Below are 20,015 nucleotides of genomic sequence, written 5' to 3'. Positions count from 1 at the left end.
GCCTAGCTCACGCTCAGTAAGAGAAGCTGATTTACTTAGTGGACTGATTCTGATTAATCTTTCAGTTGTTGATATGGTTTTAGCAAAATGCACAGAGATTGTTAAACTGAGTTGGGTTTCTTTTTGGTATTAGCCCTATTACCTAGCCCTATATTTCTTTCTTGCCCACTTCTCCCTCTGGATCAAGGCAGGGAACAACTACAGACCAACAAATATGCATCAGTTAAGAACTGTATGTCTGTGAAAACATACAGCAATTTAAAAGAACAAACAAGGCACATACGTATTAAAACAATCTACGTTTAAAATTCATCATTTAAAATTTACAATTTTAAAATTCATCTGGATAGGCCTGATGGAAGAGATTAGTCTTCAATGCTGTTTTAAATTTGAACAGCATATTCAGTACATTTTGTACATACAGTACAGTACACAAATAGTTGAATCTCTTCCAGCAGGTTGTTCCACCAGATATATAAAATCCAAATACACAAATTATCTGTGGCCATTAGTTTTGTTTCCTTAAATGGCACTACTTAAGAAATACTTAAGAATGCTAGAACTATTTTCATCAAAATGACCCACTTAAGCATAATTTTAAACACACTCAAATGGTACAGTTTGGCCTTATGGATCAATATTGAAGACTGATCCTAACATTGAAAGCAAATGACACATGGAATCATTCCATTGTGGCCTGGAACTTTCCGATTAGTTATAGTTTCTTGTACTGTATTAGGCTTTTAGGGATTATCAGCACAACAAAATGGATTGATTTCAAAACTGGTTTCTGGAGAAAGAAAGGCTAACATCATTTCATTTTCTTTTTTCAACAGAAGAAGGACCATTTTGTGGAAATAAAGCTAGACAGCCACAAGACCAGATACTTCCATCTCCGAGATGATTTTGCATATATTTCTGTAAGTGTTTATTTGCCTAAAGCTGTTTGGTGAATTTTTACTCTTTATTTTAGGAAATTTTCATCAAATTTTAAAATAAATACAGTCCTCCTTAAGTTGCACACAAAAATTTGTTTGGGGGGTATGCACATTTTCAAATACACATCAAGGAAAGAAATCAAGAAAAGTAAGAAGTATAACAAAGTTGTATTCATGTAGCTCTTTATTCAAACAATGATTAATTGCTTACAGGAAGCATGTATATATAGGTAGTCTTGCATGTTTAACTTGATTGTAGACTTTTTAATGATTTTTATACATTAAAAAATTAATGGTGTTTTAATTTGATGTGTTTTAACTTTTTTATTATTGAATTTTTAGCTTATGTTATTTTAGCAATTTGTGAGCCATCTTGGGCATTAAGCCAGAGGAATCATGGCATGTAAATGAAATAAATGAATAGAATAAATCCAGATAAATATTTAACTTGCAATCAGTTAAAGGACTATTGAATAAGATCAGAGTGTATGTGAATATTTGGGTGGGGAGAGCTGTATTTCAAATCAAGTGGTTGATTGGATTTAAAAACAGGTAGCATTTTGCTATAAAGTCAGAATTAAACTTGGGATAGGCTTTAGCTTTTAACTGCTCTGAGATATTATTTCTCCCCATATTTTCTCATCCCATCATTACAGGATTTTAATCTGGTTCTTTTGCTGCAATTTGGATCTGAAAGAAAGACAGTAACTCATCTTCTTATTAAAGGCCTTGCATCTTCTTATTAAAGGGCTTGTCATAGATAAAAATGCACCATGCGGCAGGATGGAATTATTTTGAATTCAGGTCTATTGTAGCCCACAGAGTAATTTGTTGTCAAGCAGGAAAGAAGTCAGCTTTTTGAAAACGCGCCTTTCCTCCCTTTTAACACCAAAATATGAATTTAACACTGGCTTTTAGTATGTAAATAAATTAAATTATTTCTCTCTAAAAATCTAGGGTTAGGATCTTACGGCTGTTAACTGCTTTAATATGGATTTTCTGCACTATGTAGGTTGAAGGAAAGAAGTTTTATCTTTCTGAAGACGGTATCCAAGTAGTTGTAATTGATGGGCGGGATGGAAAAATTGTTGATCAGATGAGTTTCAAAAACTCTATTCTACAAGGAATTCCAGCACAGATAGACAACTATGTCAACAACATCCAGGACAAGTAAGTAAAGGGGAAGTTGCACATAAGGCTTGACATCCTGCTTGTGGCATCTGCAGACAGAAGCCCATCTTGTGACTGCATATTGTTATTAATTTTTGTGCCTTTGCAGTAGTTGATATTACTTCTATCCTACCCAATGACATCATCATGGAGGTCTTTAAACAGAGGCTGGATGGCCATCTGTCAGCGATGCTTTGATTGTGATTTCCTGCATGGCAGAATGGGGTTGGACTGGGTGGCACTTGTGGTCTCTTCCAACTCTATTATTCTATGATTCTATGATCATCTTATCCTGCAGTTTTCCCAGCCAAGGGAACAAAGTTAAAACAAGCATAACTAAAGATTAACAAATTACAAAAGTTAAAAATGCAATTAAACTATCAAAAAATTAAAACATAATTAAAAAAGAAAGCAGCAAATATAAAATCCAGCACATTATGCAAGGTCCTTTCCCCTGAGCAACCAGTCTCCCAAGGCCTTCTGAAATATCAAGTATTTACCAAAGCTTAACTCACTGCTCAGTGACTACAGCATCCCTTGCCCATGGCCTTTCCATAGTTGATGGAGTGGGGGGAGTCAGGGAACCATGTGGCTACATCCCTGTAGACAAGTGTTCCCCAAACTTTGGTTGTCCAGACTTCAGCTCCCAGAATTCCTGATCATTGATCTAATGGGTTAGGGCTTCTAGGAGTTGATGTCCAAAACACCTGGAGAACCATAGTTTGGGGAACGTTGCTGTAGAGAATGATTGTATCATCCACTGAGACCAATGGAGGACTGGGTAGATTTCAGTGGTTGATATAATTATTTTGCATCTAGCTATGGAGATGTAGCCAGACTCTTCTCTATAGTGGCTGTAATAGCTAATTGGTAGGTCCAGGAGTGGGGTGCTGAGAGGACAATGTAATATAGATTCACATGCGGAATTACTACATCATGCTGTGCCACCCAGGATCTTGGCCAGGGTGCTAGACGAATCACAACAAACTGAAAACTTTATCATACATTTACAGATGTACTGTACATACCATGTACAGTAATAGATGTACATACCACAACCAGGATCTAAGGATGTACTTCTGCTTGCTTTCACTGCTTCCACCAGAATCCATGAACCTCCTGCTCTTGCAGCTCCCTGAAGCTGCATACCCTAAAATTTGGTTGGAAGAAGTGAGATGCAGATTTTTGTCTCAGAGGGCTATAACATGAGGGGAACAGAAGAAAGTCCCCATTGTCCCTGTAGTGGTTGCAAAAGTACAGTGTTGGCACCTGGCCTGTATACCATTGGTTCACTTTTCATTCTGATCATTATGTAGCTGAAGTAAAGATTATATAAACCATTCCAAAACCAGATGTAAATTGAACTGATTAAAGGGGGTTACTGACCATCAGAATAAAATATGGATGACTGGAGGAACCAAAGCTGTATTTAACAATGCTTCTAGTTGGATGGCACTCAGTATTCACAGTGTGAAGCTATTCCATCTTTTCCCTTTAGTATATCTTTTGAAAGGAAAAAAGATGGAAGCAGTTGGAAAGCACTGGCAGAGTGGGTCTTTCAAGATGAAGACATCATCATCATCAATGTGTGGATGTTGACAGGTGACTTGAAGTCACATATACCTGTGGCAACCCCATCAATTTCACAGGGTTTTCTTAGACAAGAAATCCTCTGAGGTAGTTTTGTTAGTTCCTTCCTCAAAAATATAGCTTGCAGCACCTGGTATGCATTGGTGGTCTCCCTCCAAGTACTAACCAGGGCTGACCCTGCTAAGATCAGATGGTCTCTGGTACCTTTTGGGTATTTAATCATTTTGATAAAATTATGAAAATAGGGCAGGTTATTTGCATGATAGGTCTCATTTGGAAGACTTCTGATGACTACAAGCGTCCTTATAACTGCATTGTTGGTAGCTTTCAATGAATAAATCTCTTGATGGTTAACAAACCTTTTTCCTCCTGTAGTTCCATAGTGGTCATGACATCTAAAGGAAAGTTACTTTCCAAAGGCCCATGGACTAAAGTTCTGGAGAAGCTTGGAGCAGAGTCGGGCTTTAAATTAAAAGGTAAAATAATTTTTAAAGGTCTTTACAGTTAGTGGGCTGTTGCTTTGCTTCCCCCCAAATCGCAGGGAAATTATCAGGGTAGAGAAAGTGCTGTACCACTTACGGTGGCCACTTCAGGATTGTCCCAGGTCCTGAGATTTCCAGGGCAAAACAGGAGACATGGTAACTCAATATAGCCTTCAACTTTCACAGGGGTTAGCGGCACAGCTCCCATATGAGCACTGAATGAACACACACACAGACACCACTATCTGAGAGAACACTTTTCTAGGCATCTGTGCAACTCTGTGGTGAACTTCTGGCGAAGTTGAATCATGCTGGAGAACCTACATATGCCTACCGAAAAGATATTTTTAGGTAGCAGAGGCAAATAAAGTAATCCACAAATAATCAAATCTGTGGATGCTTAGCATGCAAATATTGTCATTCTCTGTCTCTCTCTCTCACACACACTTGGAATCAAGACAATAATCTTAGCCAAGGGGCCTGTTCCCAGATGAAGGTGAAATAAAGGGATTATTCCTTCTCACTCACATAGGTAGATGAAGTAAGGAACATTTAATTGAGCCTACTTAATTTTAGCCAAAAGATGGATGCAGTGCGGAGTGGAGGATGTGCCCTGGCACCACATCAGTTGGAAGGGAAGCTGGAAGCTAACTAAGTAAACACATAGATCCTGTGGAGAGTCTGCTAATAGCAGCAATAAATCAACTAAACCTTGCATATTGTTGCAAGCTGGGGTTTTACTAGCTGAACTAGAGATCTGCAACCAGATTTTTTCTGTTTCCTGGAACCTTCAAAACTGAGAAATTTGCACCCTCATCACATGCCTGGCCCATGAAAATTGGGGCCCTGACATCTGGCAACCCTGGTGCCACTTCACTATCCAAGTGACAGCTTGCTGTCACCACCAGCCCAAAGCCACTTCTGTCCAGGTGGAAAGTTAGCATATGCAGGGGAAGGCAACCTAGAAACATGACCTAAAATCATTAGCTTTCTATGCCCTTTTATATATGGAAACACTCAAAACACATAACTTTCCCGAAGCATAAAATGGTACTATCCTTCCTATAACTACATCATGTGTGTCTACACAGAGACCTTGTCTCTTCATCCAGCATTTTTAATTACTTTTTATAGATAAAATGGCACTTGTGGGATACAAGGGCAGCTTCCGGCCATACTGGGTAAAACTGAACACAGATGATGAGGCAGTGAGGATCTTCCAAGCCGTGCCAGTTCCAGTGGTAAAGAAAATGAAATTGTGAGGATGTTGCCTGTATGGTCTTTCTGCTCTTCTCAACAACACATCCTCAACGAGGAAGACATCTGAGACAGCAATGCCTGTGGCTCTTCCGTGATGTAGTATATTTTGTTGATGGACATAGAAGAAATCTTATTGTAAATGAATTAAGGGGCCACACCAACCCACCAGCATTCCTGAACCAATGTAAGTTCAGTTTGTTGATCTGCGTATTAGGACTAGGTCTCTTGTCCACTTCCCACAGGCATATTTGGGAAGAAAGAGTTCATTTCTTCTACCCATGTCCTGATCGTGAGCCTTCCGAAAGGCAATGTGTGAACAGAATACTGGATTAGATAGGCCTTTGGACAGATCCAACAAGGCCCTTCTTTTGTTCTTAATTTCACACCATGCTGCCTCAGTGTAGTACAACTATGGCCTTTCTCATGTTTGTCCATAGGGGTCTCAGGTAGTGAATTAATGGATAACTACAAAGTGCTTCTTCTCTGATCTCAGATTACCAATACTTGTTTTGAATGTTTTGACATTTACTCAGGAAAAAGATGTACTTCTAAGTGGAGCCCCTGGCTATGTAAATATGGAAGTGTACATTAATGTCAGTATTAAACAACTAGCAAAAATACTGTTGGGACCAGTCAGCCATTGGTCTCCCCACAACTTTTTGGTTTGTTGGGCCACTTGAAGGGACACTGCTGACAGTGAGCACAGAAGAAAGTTTTGTTAAGTGTTAGATGGGGCGCACTGAGGCCAAATACTTGCTTTACCAATCTGGGGAAATAAAAGCGAACACCAGTGATATGCCAACTATCAGCAACACCTTTGGTGATTTAGCGTTTCTTACAAAAGTGGTCATTTCCTTGTATAGGAAATTGCTAGTTTTCACAAAACCTTGAGATTTTCACAATTGCTGGTGATTAATAAATATTTTGCTGGTCCTTTTTGTAGCACCCAAAAGGTTACAAGGCCTAACAACACACCTCCACCCAATAATAGTTGTATATAATTATTGCAAATATCAGTGGTACACCAGCACAGCAGTTTGCATCCAAACCGTTATGTTTAGAGTAACTTAAATTCTACTGATTTCAATAGGATTTGCTCATTCCAGGTCTTCAACTCTACTCAAGTGCGACTAAATCTGCATTTTACTTAACGTATCTGATTCTCCTCTGTCTCTACTTGGATTAGAAAGCAGAATCTCAAATAAAAACAAGTTAACGATATTACCAAACTCTTTCTGTATATGCCCTTTGGTAGTTAATGACATGACCATCAGAGGTTAGGATGTATAGTAGCTAGTATAACAACTGACCATTCACAACTTGTGAATCACTGCTTTTTAAAGGCTATAATGTAGCAAATGGTTTCCCTTGAGCCTACACCCAACAGTCGTCTTTATTTGACACCTTTGTTTTTTGTGCACACGCCAGTTCAAATATTTTACCCGAAATAGCTGGTCCTTTTTCGGAACTAGATGTATAGTGTTTTGTATATTTTCTTAAAGTTCCTGTCAAAAAAAAAAGATATATATATTTCTATTTATTTATTGCACAGGCACTGAAAGAATTAAATCTGAAGGGAGCAAAGCTATTATGGGGTTTACCAAGGGGCAAGGACCTGGAAATAGTCTCTTCAGATTATCTGCTTTGCACTTGAAAATTTCTAATGGCCACAAAATGTGGTACTACTCTCTTGGTTTTCTCCAGTTTTTATAATTAATTATGAAAAATTATTACGATGTTACTTCCAAATGTATTTGCTTACAATTTAACATGCAGTTATTTGGAATACAACATTTATTGGATTAAAATTTTGATGCAACTTTTGAACTCTTTTGCCTCAGCTTGTATTTGATTACCATCCGTCACCATTAACTATGCTATTCTTTTAGATAAGGTGATCTGCGAATATGGAAAACTTTCTAGCCAGGAAAAATGAAATGTACAAATATAAGATGGGTGGCACTTATCTTAAAATCAGAAGAGGTGAAAAGGATATAGGGGTCTTAGTAGACCAGAAACTAAACATGTCAATAGTGTGATGCAACAGCTAAAAAAAGCCAATGCAATTCTTAGATGCATTAACAGGAGTATAGTGTTCATATTGAGGTAAATAGTAGTGCCACTCTATTCTGCATTGGTCAGACCTCACATGGAACAATGTGCTCAGTTCTGGGCACAATTCAAGAAGGATATCAAAAAGCTGGACTATGTCCAGAGAAGGATGATCAAGATGATCAAAGGTCTGGATACCAAGCCTTTGGTGGAATGACTTGGGGGAGCTTGGTATGTTTCACTTGAAGGAGACTGACAGGTGACATGATACCTATCTTTAAGTATCTGTAGAAGATGGAGCAAGTGTCTGTCCTACTGCTCTTGAGACAAGAGCACAAATCGATGGTTTCAAATTACTGTACAAGAAAAGCAAGCCTAAACATTAGGTGCCATTCTTATGCCAGATCAAATTACACTTCTCAGAATTCCACAGCATTGACTCATAGCAGTTCAAGTAGTGCCAAACCGGATTATTTTTACAGTGTGGATGCAGCCGAAGGGTGCATTATCTCCTTCTTCCTGCTCCCATAGGCAGAATTGAAAAATGTTGTGAGAGTGCCCTCTTGTGGACAACATCTAGAAAAGCTGTTATGCTATAAAATAGGACAAGCAAGGAAAGTAAGAAAAAGTGGTAAGAATGGTATCTTTGAGGGGAGATGCACCTCAGGCAATGTCGCTATGGCCACATAAGAGATATACCAGAGCTCCCCAAGGCATGGCAGGAAAAACCATTTACCACTGTACCATGTGCTGAAGCACCTGCCTTCCAAAGAAAGAGATGTAAATGACTCCAATAATATCACAAAGGTAGAAACAGACGTCCAAGTGCAAGATCTACAGATATCAATCAGTCGAGTAAAGGCAGTCAGAGCAAGAGATGTCACATTATATGTCTGGTGGAGTAAGAAATAACCTTCTAGTTAACAGTACCCCAAAGAACGTATACTACATTTTACCTGTTTGGCTAATTGTGAGCTGGACAGCTTTTGGCTCATTACGGAAACAGAGTCTGAAGACCTATAGTCAAAACTGTATGACTCTTCTGACATACTATGCATGATACTCCTGCTCTGGTGTCTTTGACAGACGAAGCAAGAAAAACACAGAATCTTTCTGTGAGCATGAGGGAAAGCAGAATTCACTTTAGAAACATGCCAGTGGTATTGCCCTGAACGGTTCAAATAAGGACTTCATTAGCCTTTGAAGGACCATCTGAATGGACTGGATAAACCAGTATGTCCCTGATTTTGTTCCTGTCCTTTCTGAATTTTAAAGAAGTTTTGGGGGCAATCTATACAATGTTTTTCCCCATTCTGAAATACTCCCAGGGATTTCCCATCATATACAAGATGTTTTTATTTCCATTCTCTAAGTCAAATTAAACCAGTGTTTCCCAAATCAAAATATACCTCTCCATGCCCACCACCAAGAAACATAACCTTGCCCCCGTGTGCATGTGTCAAACCATTTAAAACAACCCTTGTGTACCTTTGTTTTCCAGATTTTTAAAGCAAACAAGGGGAGATGTTGTTGAAAGTATCTCCCCACTTTCATTCTGCAATGACCAAAGAGGATCCGATTTTATGTTTCAAACAGCAATCTGTTTTGAAAAGTATATAAATTTATTGGCATTCTGGAAGGATCATGTGGACAAGATGCTCTCCATTATTCAAAGAAAAAAACTTCTAAAATAAATATCAAAAGAGGATATTTGAAATAGCTGAAGTGTTGAGGGTTGGTTTTTTGGCACCACAAGAATTCAAAAGCTGCTTTCAGGATAACAAAGTGTGGCATTGCCAAATCCAATCATTAACTTGAAACAGACTTCTGTTCTATTGTTTTTTGTTTAACATCCTTGAAGAAACAACACAACCTCTAAAACATATTCCACTGAAAAATATTTCCCATTGACTTCAGAGTTAACCGTACACTTTGCTATTCTTTTTTCAATCCCTCTGTTTCAATCAAACGTCTTAAGGCAGTAAGTGAAATGGTCCATTTAGTTCATTTAATTTATATCCTGCCTTGACCCCAGTATATGAGATCCAAGGTAATCTACTACGCTAACCCTGTTCATTCAATGTAAAAAAAGGTTTCATTTTAGAAGCACTTAATTGCTACTTATCTGAAAGAAATTGAATAGACAAAATACTCTTTGTGTCTCTCAGAACTGTGCTTCTAATAATTTGTTCTGTCAGAGGAGTTTTGAGGATGTCTATTTCAAGACTCAGTGGTTCGGATTTGAACTAATGCAAATAATGGAAAGAAATGTAAAAATTTTGAGAAAGTCGGGTATTTTTTGTCTGCCTGTTCATTAACCTTCAACCAACAAGACTCCAAATGGAAAAAGCTCATTTTCCTCTCCCACTGAGCAAAGTTCCTAATACTGAAAATAAACACAAAGCTGCCTGCTTTAGAGTTCAACAATTAACTGAAAGTAAATGAGCCACAGCTCAACAGGCAGTCCCCAGATATTATCCATTAACTTCGCTGTTACTAAATGAATGCTTCACATTAATAAGTAAACTGTTCCTTTGATCATCACAACTCAGAAACCCATTCCAACCGTATTCTTCTTCCCAAAACTTCTCCTTCTTGTATTCAGTGCAGTTTACATCATAGATCTTCTTTTAGTTTGTTTGCATGATTACTGTCTTTGAAAGCTCCAGCTTTCTTTTCAGTATCTTTTTTCTTTTTGGGTTTTTCAGGCTTGGTCTTATTTGTTTCCTTGTCTTTTCCTTTGCCTCCTTTGCCAGGGTATACCTGACCTTCCAAAGTTACATCTGCACACCTCTCTTGTTTTACCAGAAAGTCTTTGATCTCCCAGGCGTAGCTTCCATCACGCAGCATGAAAATGGCACGATTTGAACCAACGATAAACCTAGATTTAAAAAAATGTTCCAATTAGTGTAAGCCTTTGAAGTGTTAAATTTCCCAATGACTGCTAGTCAAAAATAACCAAAAGAGCCAGCATGGCATATTGATATGAGCACTGAACTAAGACTCTGGGAGACCAGAGGTTTGAATCCCCATTCAGCCATGGAAACCCACTGAGTGACTTTGGGCAAGTCACACTCTCTCAGCTTCAGAAGAAGGCAAAGGCAAAACCCCTCTGAACAAATCTTGCAGGAAAAAATCCTTAGGCTAGTCAAAAATGACTTTAAGGCAGACATTATGTGGCACATCGGCATCTTTTAAAGCAAACAATGCTCATCTCAGAACTCATCAAAATCATACATTAGAGGATTTATTACCAACTTCAGAAGTAACATTACTGTAATTTAGTGCCTGTTCAAAATGTAGTCTACTATATAGCCAATTTTAAAAAATACTGGCACACTAGAAGAATCACAGAATCATAGAATTGGAAGAGACCTCAAGGGCCATCGAGTTCAACCCCCTACCAAGCAAGAACACCAAAGAAAGCACCTTCAGCAGATGGCCATCCAGCAGTTTTCTTGAGCTGACAATTTCTTATTTATTAAAACATTTATAGCTGAAATTGTGAACTTTTATTTTCAAGGACTATAGCGCAGCCACTGGGAATGTCATTTGACAGAAGATGATCACTATGATAGTAAGGTTCTAGTTCACTGGCCTGAAAACCTTCACATATGCAAGGAGTATTTCACAATAAAATATCAACTTAGGTCCAAAACACACTGCAGAAATAATCCAGTTTGAGAACGCTTTAACTGGCCTGGCTCAGTGCTAGGGAATCCTGGGCACTGGAGTCTGCTGTAGCACCAGAGCTCTCTAACAGAGAAGGCTAAATGTCTCCCAAAACTCCAGTTCCCAGAATTGCTTTGCATTAAGCCAGGGCAGTAAAAGTGGTCTCAAACTGGATTATTTCTGTAATGTGTTTTGCTCCTCTGTTGTATGACACAGTATAGAATATTCTCATAGAAGATTGAAATAATCACAAGCCAAGCTTGGTTAGCTGGCTGGCCCCAACATCAGGGGGCTCCAAGAGCCCAGCGTACTTCTCTTTCGCATTTATTTTTGAATTACATTCTCCAAGTTTGGCTATATGGCTCAAAAAGGGCTGGGAGAGATGACATCTTGGATAAGGTGAAACATAACACCCACCCAAAATCCATGTTCATGTCCACAGTGGTTGCTCTGTAGTATTTTTCTGTATAGATTCCAACAAATATGCAAAAGGGATGGGGGGGGGGGAGAAATGTGTACACAGAAGAATATACACACACAAAGGGCTGAAACAGATAGGCAGTAAGTGCCAGCTTCCTTGTGGTGTGGGAGCATGGCATATGCATGACATATGCCCCAAAGTCGGCGTTACAACACTCCGCTGCCCAAATAGTGGCAGCATTTTGGCGCTCCAGCATCTGGATGCCGCAAAGCCACAGTAGAAAGGTCTCAGTCACAGTCTACTGGCAAATTTTAATTTGATGATTGAGGTCCCATAAAGCTTGCCAACTAAATAGGCTGACAACCCATCCCCTACTTCAGGGGTGGAGAATCCTTGGACCTTCAGATGTGCTGGATTCAACTGCCAGAATGACCACCTAGCATGGCCAAATGGAAATGTATATATTATTGTCCAAAACATCTGGAGGGCCAAAGGCCTTCTTAGCTTTGCTCTGCTTAGAAGCAACGGATATGCAGCCCAATCTCACAACTTAATCAGCACTACTGTATTTAACAAGGCCTACTGTTATGGAAATGTCTACTTGATAATGTAAATTACACATATTTAAGATTGTTTTAAAAGTGTGTATTGAGACAAAGGAAAGTTTAAACAGTTTAGAAGAACATGTAGTCCTCTAGAAGTGGCTGGAATTCAGTTCCCATCATTCCTCACAACTGGCCATGCTGGCTAAGACTGAGAGGAGCTGCACTTGCATCTGGATGGCCACATACTTCTCACTCCTGAATTACATTCACAGGAAACAACCCTTGCAAACCCTTAGATGCCAACTGTGTCTCCATCTCTAGAGGAATTAACAACATCACCCACAAAATCTTTTGGAGCTTTTTTCCTTTTCTTTATTTGGCTACATTGCGGCAACACAACCATCCTTCTAGAAAACACATTCTTACGTTATTACCGGTAAACTAAGGCCCCATACAGACAGGCCAAAATAAAGCTGCTTCAGGTCACTTTGGAGGTATGCTGTTTCAATGATGCGTGCGTCCTAAGAGTCCGTACCTGCGCCAAAGCTGCGCTCTAGTCCTTAGGACTGGATCATGGCTTTGGTGCAGCTTCCGGAGTCTTAGTATGCGTGCATCATTGAAACAACATATCTCCAAAGTGACCTGAAGCAGCTTTATTTTGGCCTGTCTGTCTGGGGCCTAAGAAACCTCCAATAGCCTACATTTTCAAAATGAAAATTAAAACTGGGCAGCAAAAGGTTTTGCAACTCTAAACAAAATGCTTACCTCTGTACATCATAGTTGGCATTGAAAAGACTCCCCTGCCACAGATTTGTAATTTCTTCAGTTTCCTTTTCAGTAGGTTCTCCAGACACAGTGACAAACATCATGATGGTCTTCCCTTTCTTCGTCATTTTCAAGATGCTCTCAGGCTTGCTGGGGTCAATCTTGGAGAAATCTATGGGTGCGGATGGGCGCTTATGCTCTGGAAGATCCCCTTCTTCTATATCATCATCTTTCTATTTGGGAAACAAACACAAAGAGGGCTAAGGATGTCTTCAAAAAAGAGAAATGCTTGAGTAAGGTCAGATACAACTTAAAGACAGCTGTGTTAGTCTGGGAAATCAGTATGCAAAGGGATCTTAACTGCTCTGGATGAGGGTTAGTGAATCCTGGGAGTTGTAGTTTATTGTGGCACCAGAGCTTTCTCTAAAAGTGAAGGCTCAATGTCTCCCAAAACTACAGTTCTCACTATTCTTAGCATTGACCCAAGGCAATTAAAGCGATCTCGAAGTGGATTATTTCTGAAGTGTGTTTGGGACCATGAGTCTCAAACTGGATCATTATTAACAAAAAACAAAACAGTAGTGTATATTATATTACATGTATATTGTGCATTGTATATACATTATATATGGGATAACCCAGTTTGAGACCGCTTTAACTGCCCTGGCTCAGTGCTAGGGAATCCTGGGAACTGTAGTTTTGGGAGGCATTGGGCCTTCTCTGTCAGAGAGATACAGTATCTCTGGTGCCACAATAGACTACAATTCCCAGGATTCAATTTGAGATTGCATTAACTGCCCTGAATCAGTGCTAGGGAATCTTGGGAATTGTAGTTTTGTAAGACATTTAGCCTTCTCTGTCAGAGAGCTCTGGCGCCACAATGGACTACAATTCCCAGGATTCCCTAGCACTGAGCCAGGGCAGTTAAAGCAATCTGAATCCTGGGAATTGTAGTCCATTGTGGCAGTAGAGCTCTCTGATAGAGAAGGTTCAATGCCTCCCAAAACTACAGTTCCCAGAATTCCCTAGCACTGAGCCTGGGTCTCAAATCGGATTACTGTATTTCTGCAGCCTTCGTCCATGTGTTGCTTATGGAGCAAAGACACACACAGACCTCCCATTGCTCCAGCAGCCGAGCCATGTCGGCGTCGTTGTAGTCTCGGATATCCTTCTTCTTCCTCTTCCCCGCCTTGGTTGGGTTGTTCTCGGGCTCCTCCGAGGCGAGAGCCGCCGCCAAAACGCCCAGCGCCACGACTAGGCCCAGCCAGCTGCAAGCGGCCGCCATTTTGTGGTCAGCCTCCTCGAAGGAAGGCCTGGTTGGCCAGTGCGCATGCGCGGGCTGGGGAGGATTCGGAGAAAGGGGGCGCGACTACCAACGTTCGAAACTCGGTGGTGGGGAGTGCGCACTGCGCAGGCGCGGCCTGTGATAGATTCGGAGAAAGCGGGCGTGACAAACAGCGTTCGAAACTCAGTGGAACGCGCTGGTGACGAAAGCGGCTCTATACAAGTTACATCATGGACTGTACCATTTCCTTACTGACGGGGGGGGTTGAGGGAGAATCCACTCCTTCAGAAAAGTTTTATTCGCTAATTTTTATTCACTAATTTTCTATTTGGAAACCAAAACAAAGGAAACAATGTTATATTGTATGATATACAATATATTATGTTATATATAATTTTTATTTATTTTATATGCAATATAATATATATGTTTATAGTATATATATATATATACACACACACACATATGTGTGCGCATGTGTATATATACTATAAAATATATATTATATTGTATACAAAATAAATAAAAAATAGTGTATATGATATATATATATATATATATATACTGTATATACTACATGTTAAATAAATATAAGGGTATATATGTATCTATATATATTACATGTAAAATAAATAAATAAAAATAAAATTGGATATATATATATATATATATATACACACACACACACTTATATTTACATATATTACATGTAAAATAAAACAATGGACATGATATATATATATATATATATATACACATACACACACACACTATTTAAGATATGTGTGTGTGTATATATATATATTGTATACACTATTTTATTTTTATTTATTTTATATACAATATAATATGTATATTTATAATATAGAGATATAGATATATAATACACACACACATATACATATGTGCATATATACTATAATATAATATATTGTAAATAATATACAATATAATATTGTTTACTTTGTTTTGGCTTCCAAATTCCAAAAATGAATAAAAATAAAAGTGTAGTATATGACATTATATGTATATTGCATATTATACACACACACACACACACACACACATATATATATATATACGTATTATAAAATAAAAAATAAAATAGCGTATGTGAAATTATATTTTGTGTATATTGTATATTACATAGAAATATTATATTGTATATTTATTAGCTAAATTAAAGAACGTGAGAGAATCTGTAAGTATATAAGCAAGAGGCCACATCAGAACCAGGCAATGCTACTATGGTCCCAAACACAATGGAGAAAACAATACAATTTGTGACGCCTCAGTGCTAGGGCATCCTGGGAATTGTAGTTTGTTGTGGCACCAGAGGTCTCTGTCAGAGAAGGCTAAAATGTCTCTCAAAAGCATAAATCCCACTTCCCTAGCACTGAGCCAGGGCCGTTAAATCAGTCTCAAACTGGATTATTTCTGCAGTGTGTTTTGTACTTATACTGTATCACTCTTTGGCTTCATCTGTAGTGCAGGAATAATGCGGCTTGACTCCGGTTTAACTGCCACAACTCAATGCTAGGGAATTCTGAGATCTGTGGTTTTGCGAGACATTTAGCGTTTACTGTCAGAGAGCTCTCTGGTGCCACAACAAACCACAGTTCCCAGAATTCCACAGCATTGAAACGCGTCAACTGAAGTGGTGTCAACCTGGATTATTTCTTCAGTGTGGATGCGGCCTACATTTTCTGTTAGATTTTTTTTTAACATTGGGTTTGGTGCTAGCTGTGCTTTTCTAGTGTATTAAAATAAACTAAATATCAATGAAAATAAAACAAAAGTGCCATTAGTAAATAATAATAATAATAATACAGTAATAATAATACAGTAATAATAATAATAATAATAATAATAATTTTTATTTCTATCCCGCTTTTTGCCAGGCAACCATAGCGGCATACAACAAGTTAAAATACATCCATATATACATAGTGCTCCCCCTTAAAACCAGATTAAACAGTATAAGATTAAAAACTACATATGCAGTGTTGCCTTTGCTAAAGTTTCAAAACAGCAATAAGGGAGAATTGTAATTGTTTATAACCGGGAAGTCACTATGGAAAGTTTGTGCTCATCTATCCACGATACCAAATGAAAGTATTGATTTCAATTAACTGAGCCATGTGTTTCTCTGCAAAATTAACATATTGTCCACATTAATGAACTGTATGGTGCACACTTTTTGGTGTGTCATTCAGTCTGTACAAAAGGAAAAGGTCTCCAGTCCTCAAATATGGCAACATCTCATATAATAAGGGACAGCTGCCAGACCTATTAAGGGACAAGCTCTCAAAACCCTCAAATAAGAGATATAGGACTTTATCAGACAAGGGAAACTGGAAGTATAATCCAGTGGCAATCTGAACACAATCATGGGGTTTAATGTTATTGCATGATAGACCACCACACGTAATTTCGGGCAATGGGAAGTCAGTTTGAACATAATCATAGGGTTTCACGTTATTGTGTGAGAAGTGATCACACGCAATTTCGGGCAATGGCAAGCTATTTTCGGGCAATGGGAAGTCAGTTCGAACACAATTCGAATTAACGTAAATTCAGGACTACAACACTGAAGTTTAGGGTTCAATTCCCAGCTCAGCCATGGAACCCACTGGAGACCCCCTGTTAAAACTATGGGTCTCAGGGAACCTACGTTTGGGAACTATAAATCTCAGGAACCCCCTGTTTAAAAGCTGTAGGTATCAGGGAACCTCTGTTTAGGAACTATGGATCTCCGGGATCTCATTTTTAGAAACTATAGGTTTTACTCCTGGTTTAAAGACTGTGTACCTATCTCAGGCAACCTCTGTTTAAAAACTATAGGTTGCAGAGAACCTCTTTTTAGGAACTATGGATCTCAGGGACCCCCTTTTCAGCCAATTTTGGCAACATAGAGGGATTAAAGTGCATTTAAAGCATCCCGCAAATAAAGCAAATATGGTAGCTGTACGAATTATTATCACATGCAATTGCGCAAATAAAGTGATATAGGAAATGCATTGTTGCTGAGATCCCAAAAGTGGAAAGATGCATGTTAATGCTTTTTTGTGACCACTTTAATGGTGGGTTTTTTGAAATGTCATTTGAAATCGTTTTACGTAATGATGCGATTTTTCTGGGGTATTCATGGGATAAACTCCCGATCACCTTCATGTGATAAAGTCCTAAGTCTGTGCCCCCCCCCCAAAAAAAACCTATAGGTTTCAGTGAACCTCTGTTTAAAAACCATAGACGTTAGGGAACCTTTATTTGGAAACTGTAAGTCTCAGGGACCCCCTGTTTAAAAAGTCTAGTTCTCAGGGGGCCCTTTCATAAAAACACCTCCCTTTAGTTCCCAGGATTCCCTAGCACTGAGCCAGGGCAGTTAAAGCAGTCTCAAACTGGATTATTTCTGCAGTGTGGTTTGGACCCTAGTCTCCTAAAATTAAAACATGCTCTAACTCTGAATTTTGCAGACCACGCTTCTTGACTGGAAGAGAGGAGGCAGAAAGGAGGTAGTGATACAGCATATACCACAAGTAATTTCACCAATCTGTGATTTACTGAGGGATCATTGCAGCCAGCCACTTATTGCTGTTATTTACTGTAGATCATGCTGTCTAGGTAAAATAAACATATCACTCACTACAAACCTATGACATCATTCCTTATTAATCTTTAACAGGCAACGTGATTGAAGGCCAGGTGAAACATCTATGCAGAAATAAGTGAGAATGCCAGTAAAAGATGTTTTTAAGACATCCTTACTCCTCATGGCAGAATGTGTTACCAGCCAACAATCACATTGTGGGCTTTGTAGTCCACCTGGAAGAAAATGTCAGGTAGCAGGAAGACCATTTTAAAATGACAAAAAGCAATTCTGAATGTGCTACTAGCATGCTCAAGAACAGGGGTGAAAACCTCCACTTCGTTTGTTGTAATGCACATCATCTATTTAAAAAAAAAAAAAAAGTTTGTTTCAAGCAACACATTAATTTATCCCTGGTTTCCATTCCTTTCAATGTATCTGAGGAAGTAGACTTTAGATCTATGAAAGGTGCTACAAGATCTTGCTCCATACTGATTCTACAGACTAACATGGCTATATCTTTGAATTCTAGATCAAGGGAAGTAATAGTGCCACTCTATTCTGCTTTGGCCAGGCCTCACCTGGAATACTATGTCCAGTTCTGAGCACCACAATTCAAAAAGGATGTTGAGAAATTGGAGCATGTCCAGAGGAGGGCCACCAAAACGCTGAAGGGTCTGGAAACCATGTCTTATGAAGAGAGACTTAGGGAGCTGGGATGTTTACCCTGGAGAAGAGGTGATATGATAGCCATGTTTCGGTATCTAAAGGGATGCCATATTGAGAATGGAGGGAGCTTGTTTTCTGCTGCTCCGGAGAATAGGATCCAGAGCAATGGATGCAAACTAGAGGAAAAGATATTCCACCTCAACATTAGGAGGAACTTTCTGATAGTAAAAGTGACAGTAGAATAGAGTGGTGGAGTCTCCTTGGTTTTTAAACAGAGGCTGGATGGCCATCTCCCAGGAGTGCTTTGATTCTCTGTTCCTGGATGGCCCTTCCAACTCTATCATTCTATGATTCCAGACCTAGCACCACCTCACAAACAAAAACAAACCACCAACAACAACACACACACATCCATGAAGAGCAGGCGGTGGACAATGACCAGGAGAGAGAGAGAGAGAGAGAGAGAGAGAGAGAGAGAGAGAGAACTTAGCAAAAAACCCAACGCTTGGAAAACTGGAAAGCTTTTTAGTATTTCTCTTTTTAAAATACAGTCCCCCTCTGTTTGCATGGACTTCAGATCTGCGACCCTTGCTTACTTGCGAGGAGCAAACGGAGGGGATTAAAATGGGGCGCATGTCTTAGGCGCGTGCCCACAGCCACTCACATGCATGCATCCCTGTTCAAACCTATGGGGTTTGAATATGTGTGAGTTTCCATTTTTGCGGGGGGGGGGGGGGGGGTCTGGAACATATCCCCTGCGAAAGCTGAGGGCTGACTGTACACTCATCCCTCCTCATTCGCTGGGGTTAGGGGCACAGGACCCCCATGAATGTGGAAAAACCACAAATAACAAAAACACTATGTTTTTATCTTCTCAGGAATCTCTAGGTCCTCCAGTGCAACCCTATGGTCAACATCTGCCAGACATTGACCACAGAATTGTGCTGGAGGAGCTGCAAATGTCTAGTGGAGTGTTCTCTCTAGGAATCTCTAGTAGGCCCTTCAGCATGACCTTTGGTTAAAGTTGACCATGGAGTTGAGCTGGAGGACCTACATACTCCTAGAGAGGGCATATTAAGAAAACCATCATCTGTGACTGGCATCTTCAGAGATCTGTGGCTGGCATCTTCATTCTCTGAAGATGCCAGCCACAGGTGATGGCAAAACGTCTCTTCTAGAACGTGGCCACAGAGCCCAAAAAACCCACAAAAGTCTATATATATATATATATATATAGTGGGCAGCCACAGCCATAAAATAAAATAAAATATTAGAATAAAAATTAAATTAAATTAAATTAAAATATTAAAATAAAGTTAAAATAAAATAAAATATTAGAATAAAATATGAAAATTAAAATAAAATAAAAATGGCAAAGGCGTGTGTGAGAAAGGGGGTCATGATGCTGCATCCACTGTCTCTCTCTCTCTCTCTTTGGTCTTTTCTCTCTTCTTCTCCTTCCTTCCTTTCTTTCCCCTTCTCTTTCTTCCTGGGGAGGAGCCCTTTCCAAGCCAGGAGCCCCTTTAAAAGGCAGGGCGGCCATCAGAGGCAGAAAAAAGGCGGGGATCTGGGGGGGG

At 39.3% G+C, this 20,015-nt stretch overlaps 2 protein-coding genes across 2 annotated transcripts in view; one reads left to right on the top strand and one right to left on the bottom strand.

The window, feature by feature from the left end:
* LOC121934850 (cell migration inducing hyaluronidase 1) overlaps nucleotides 1–6,333 on the top strand; it is a 57,009-nt gene extending 50,676 nt beyond the window's left edge. Inside the window, exons 25-28 of the mRNA XM_042475743.1 lie at nucleotides 837–920; nucleotides 1,951–2,108; nucleotides 4,074–4,174; nucleotides 5,315–6,333. Coding sequence (XP_042331677.1) covers nucleotides 837–920; nucleotides 1,951–2,108; nucleotides 4,074–4,174; nucleotides 5,315–5,442 — 471 coding nt within the window. The 3' untranslated portion in view covers nucleotides 5,443–6,333. The remainder of the gene's footprint in view (nucleotides 1–836; nucleotides 921–1,950; nucleotides 2,109–4,073; nucleotides 4,175–5,314) is intronic.
* Nucleotides 6,334–9,091: 2,758 nt separating this feature from the next.
* MESD (mesoderm development LRP chaperone) lies at nucleotides 9,092–14,229 on the bottom strand. Its single transcript, XM_042475742.1, has 3 exons — nucleotides 14,010–14,229; nucleotides 12,896–13,128; nucleotides 9,092–10,373 (listed from the first exon to the last, which is right to left on the bottom strand). Exons 1-3 carry the CDS (start codon nucleotides 14,178–14,180, stop codon nucleotides 10,109–10,111), a joined length of 669 nt encoding a protein of 222 aa, XP_042331676.1. The 5' UTR covers nucleotides 14,181–14,229; the 3' UTR covers nucleotides 9,092–10,108.
* Between the last annotated feature and the right edge of the window lie 5,786 nt (nucleotides 14,230–20,015).

This window comes from Sceloporus undulatus, chromosome 6 (assembly GCF_019175285.1).
Source record: "Sceloporus undulatus isolate JIND9_A2432 ecotype Alabama chromosome 6, SceUnd_v1.1, whole genome shotgun sequence".
NCBI classification, from domain to species: Eukaryota; Metazoa; Chordata; class Lepidosauria; order Squamata; family Phrynosomatidae; genus Sceloporus; species Sceloporus undulatus.
This window is presented reverse-complemented; position numbering and strand designations above follow the sequence as displayed.

Coding starts and splice junctions, on each gene's coding strand:
- MESD (XM_042475742.1), bottom strand. CDS start 14,180: ATGGCGGCCGCTTGCAGCTGGCTGGGCCTAGTCGTGGCGCTGGGCGTT. Junction 13,129..14,009: donor GGCTGCTGGAGCAATGGGAG/GTCTGTGTGTGT, acceptor TTTCCCAAATAG/AAAGATGATGATATAGAAGA. Junction 10,374..12,895: donor GCCAACTATGATGTACAGAG/GTAAGCATTTTG, acceptor TTTTAAATCTAG/GTTTATCGTTGGTTCAAATC.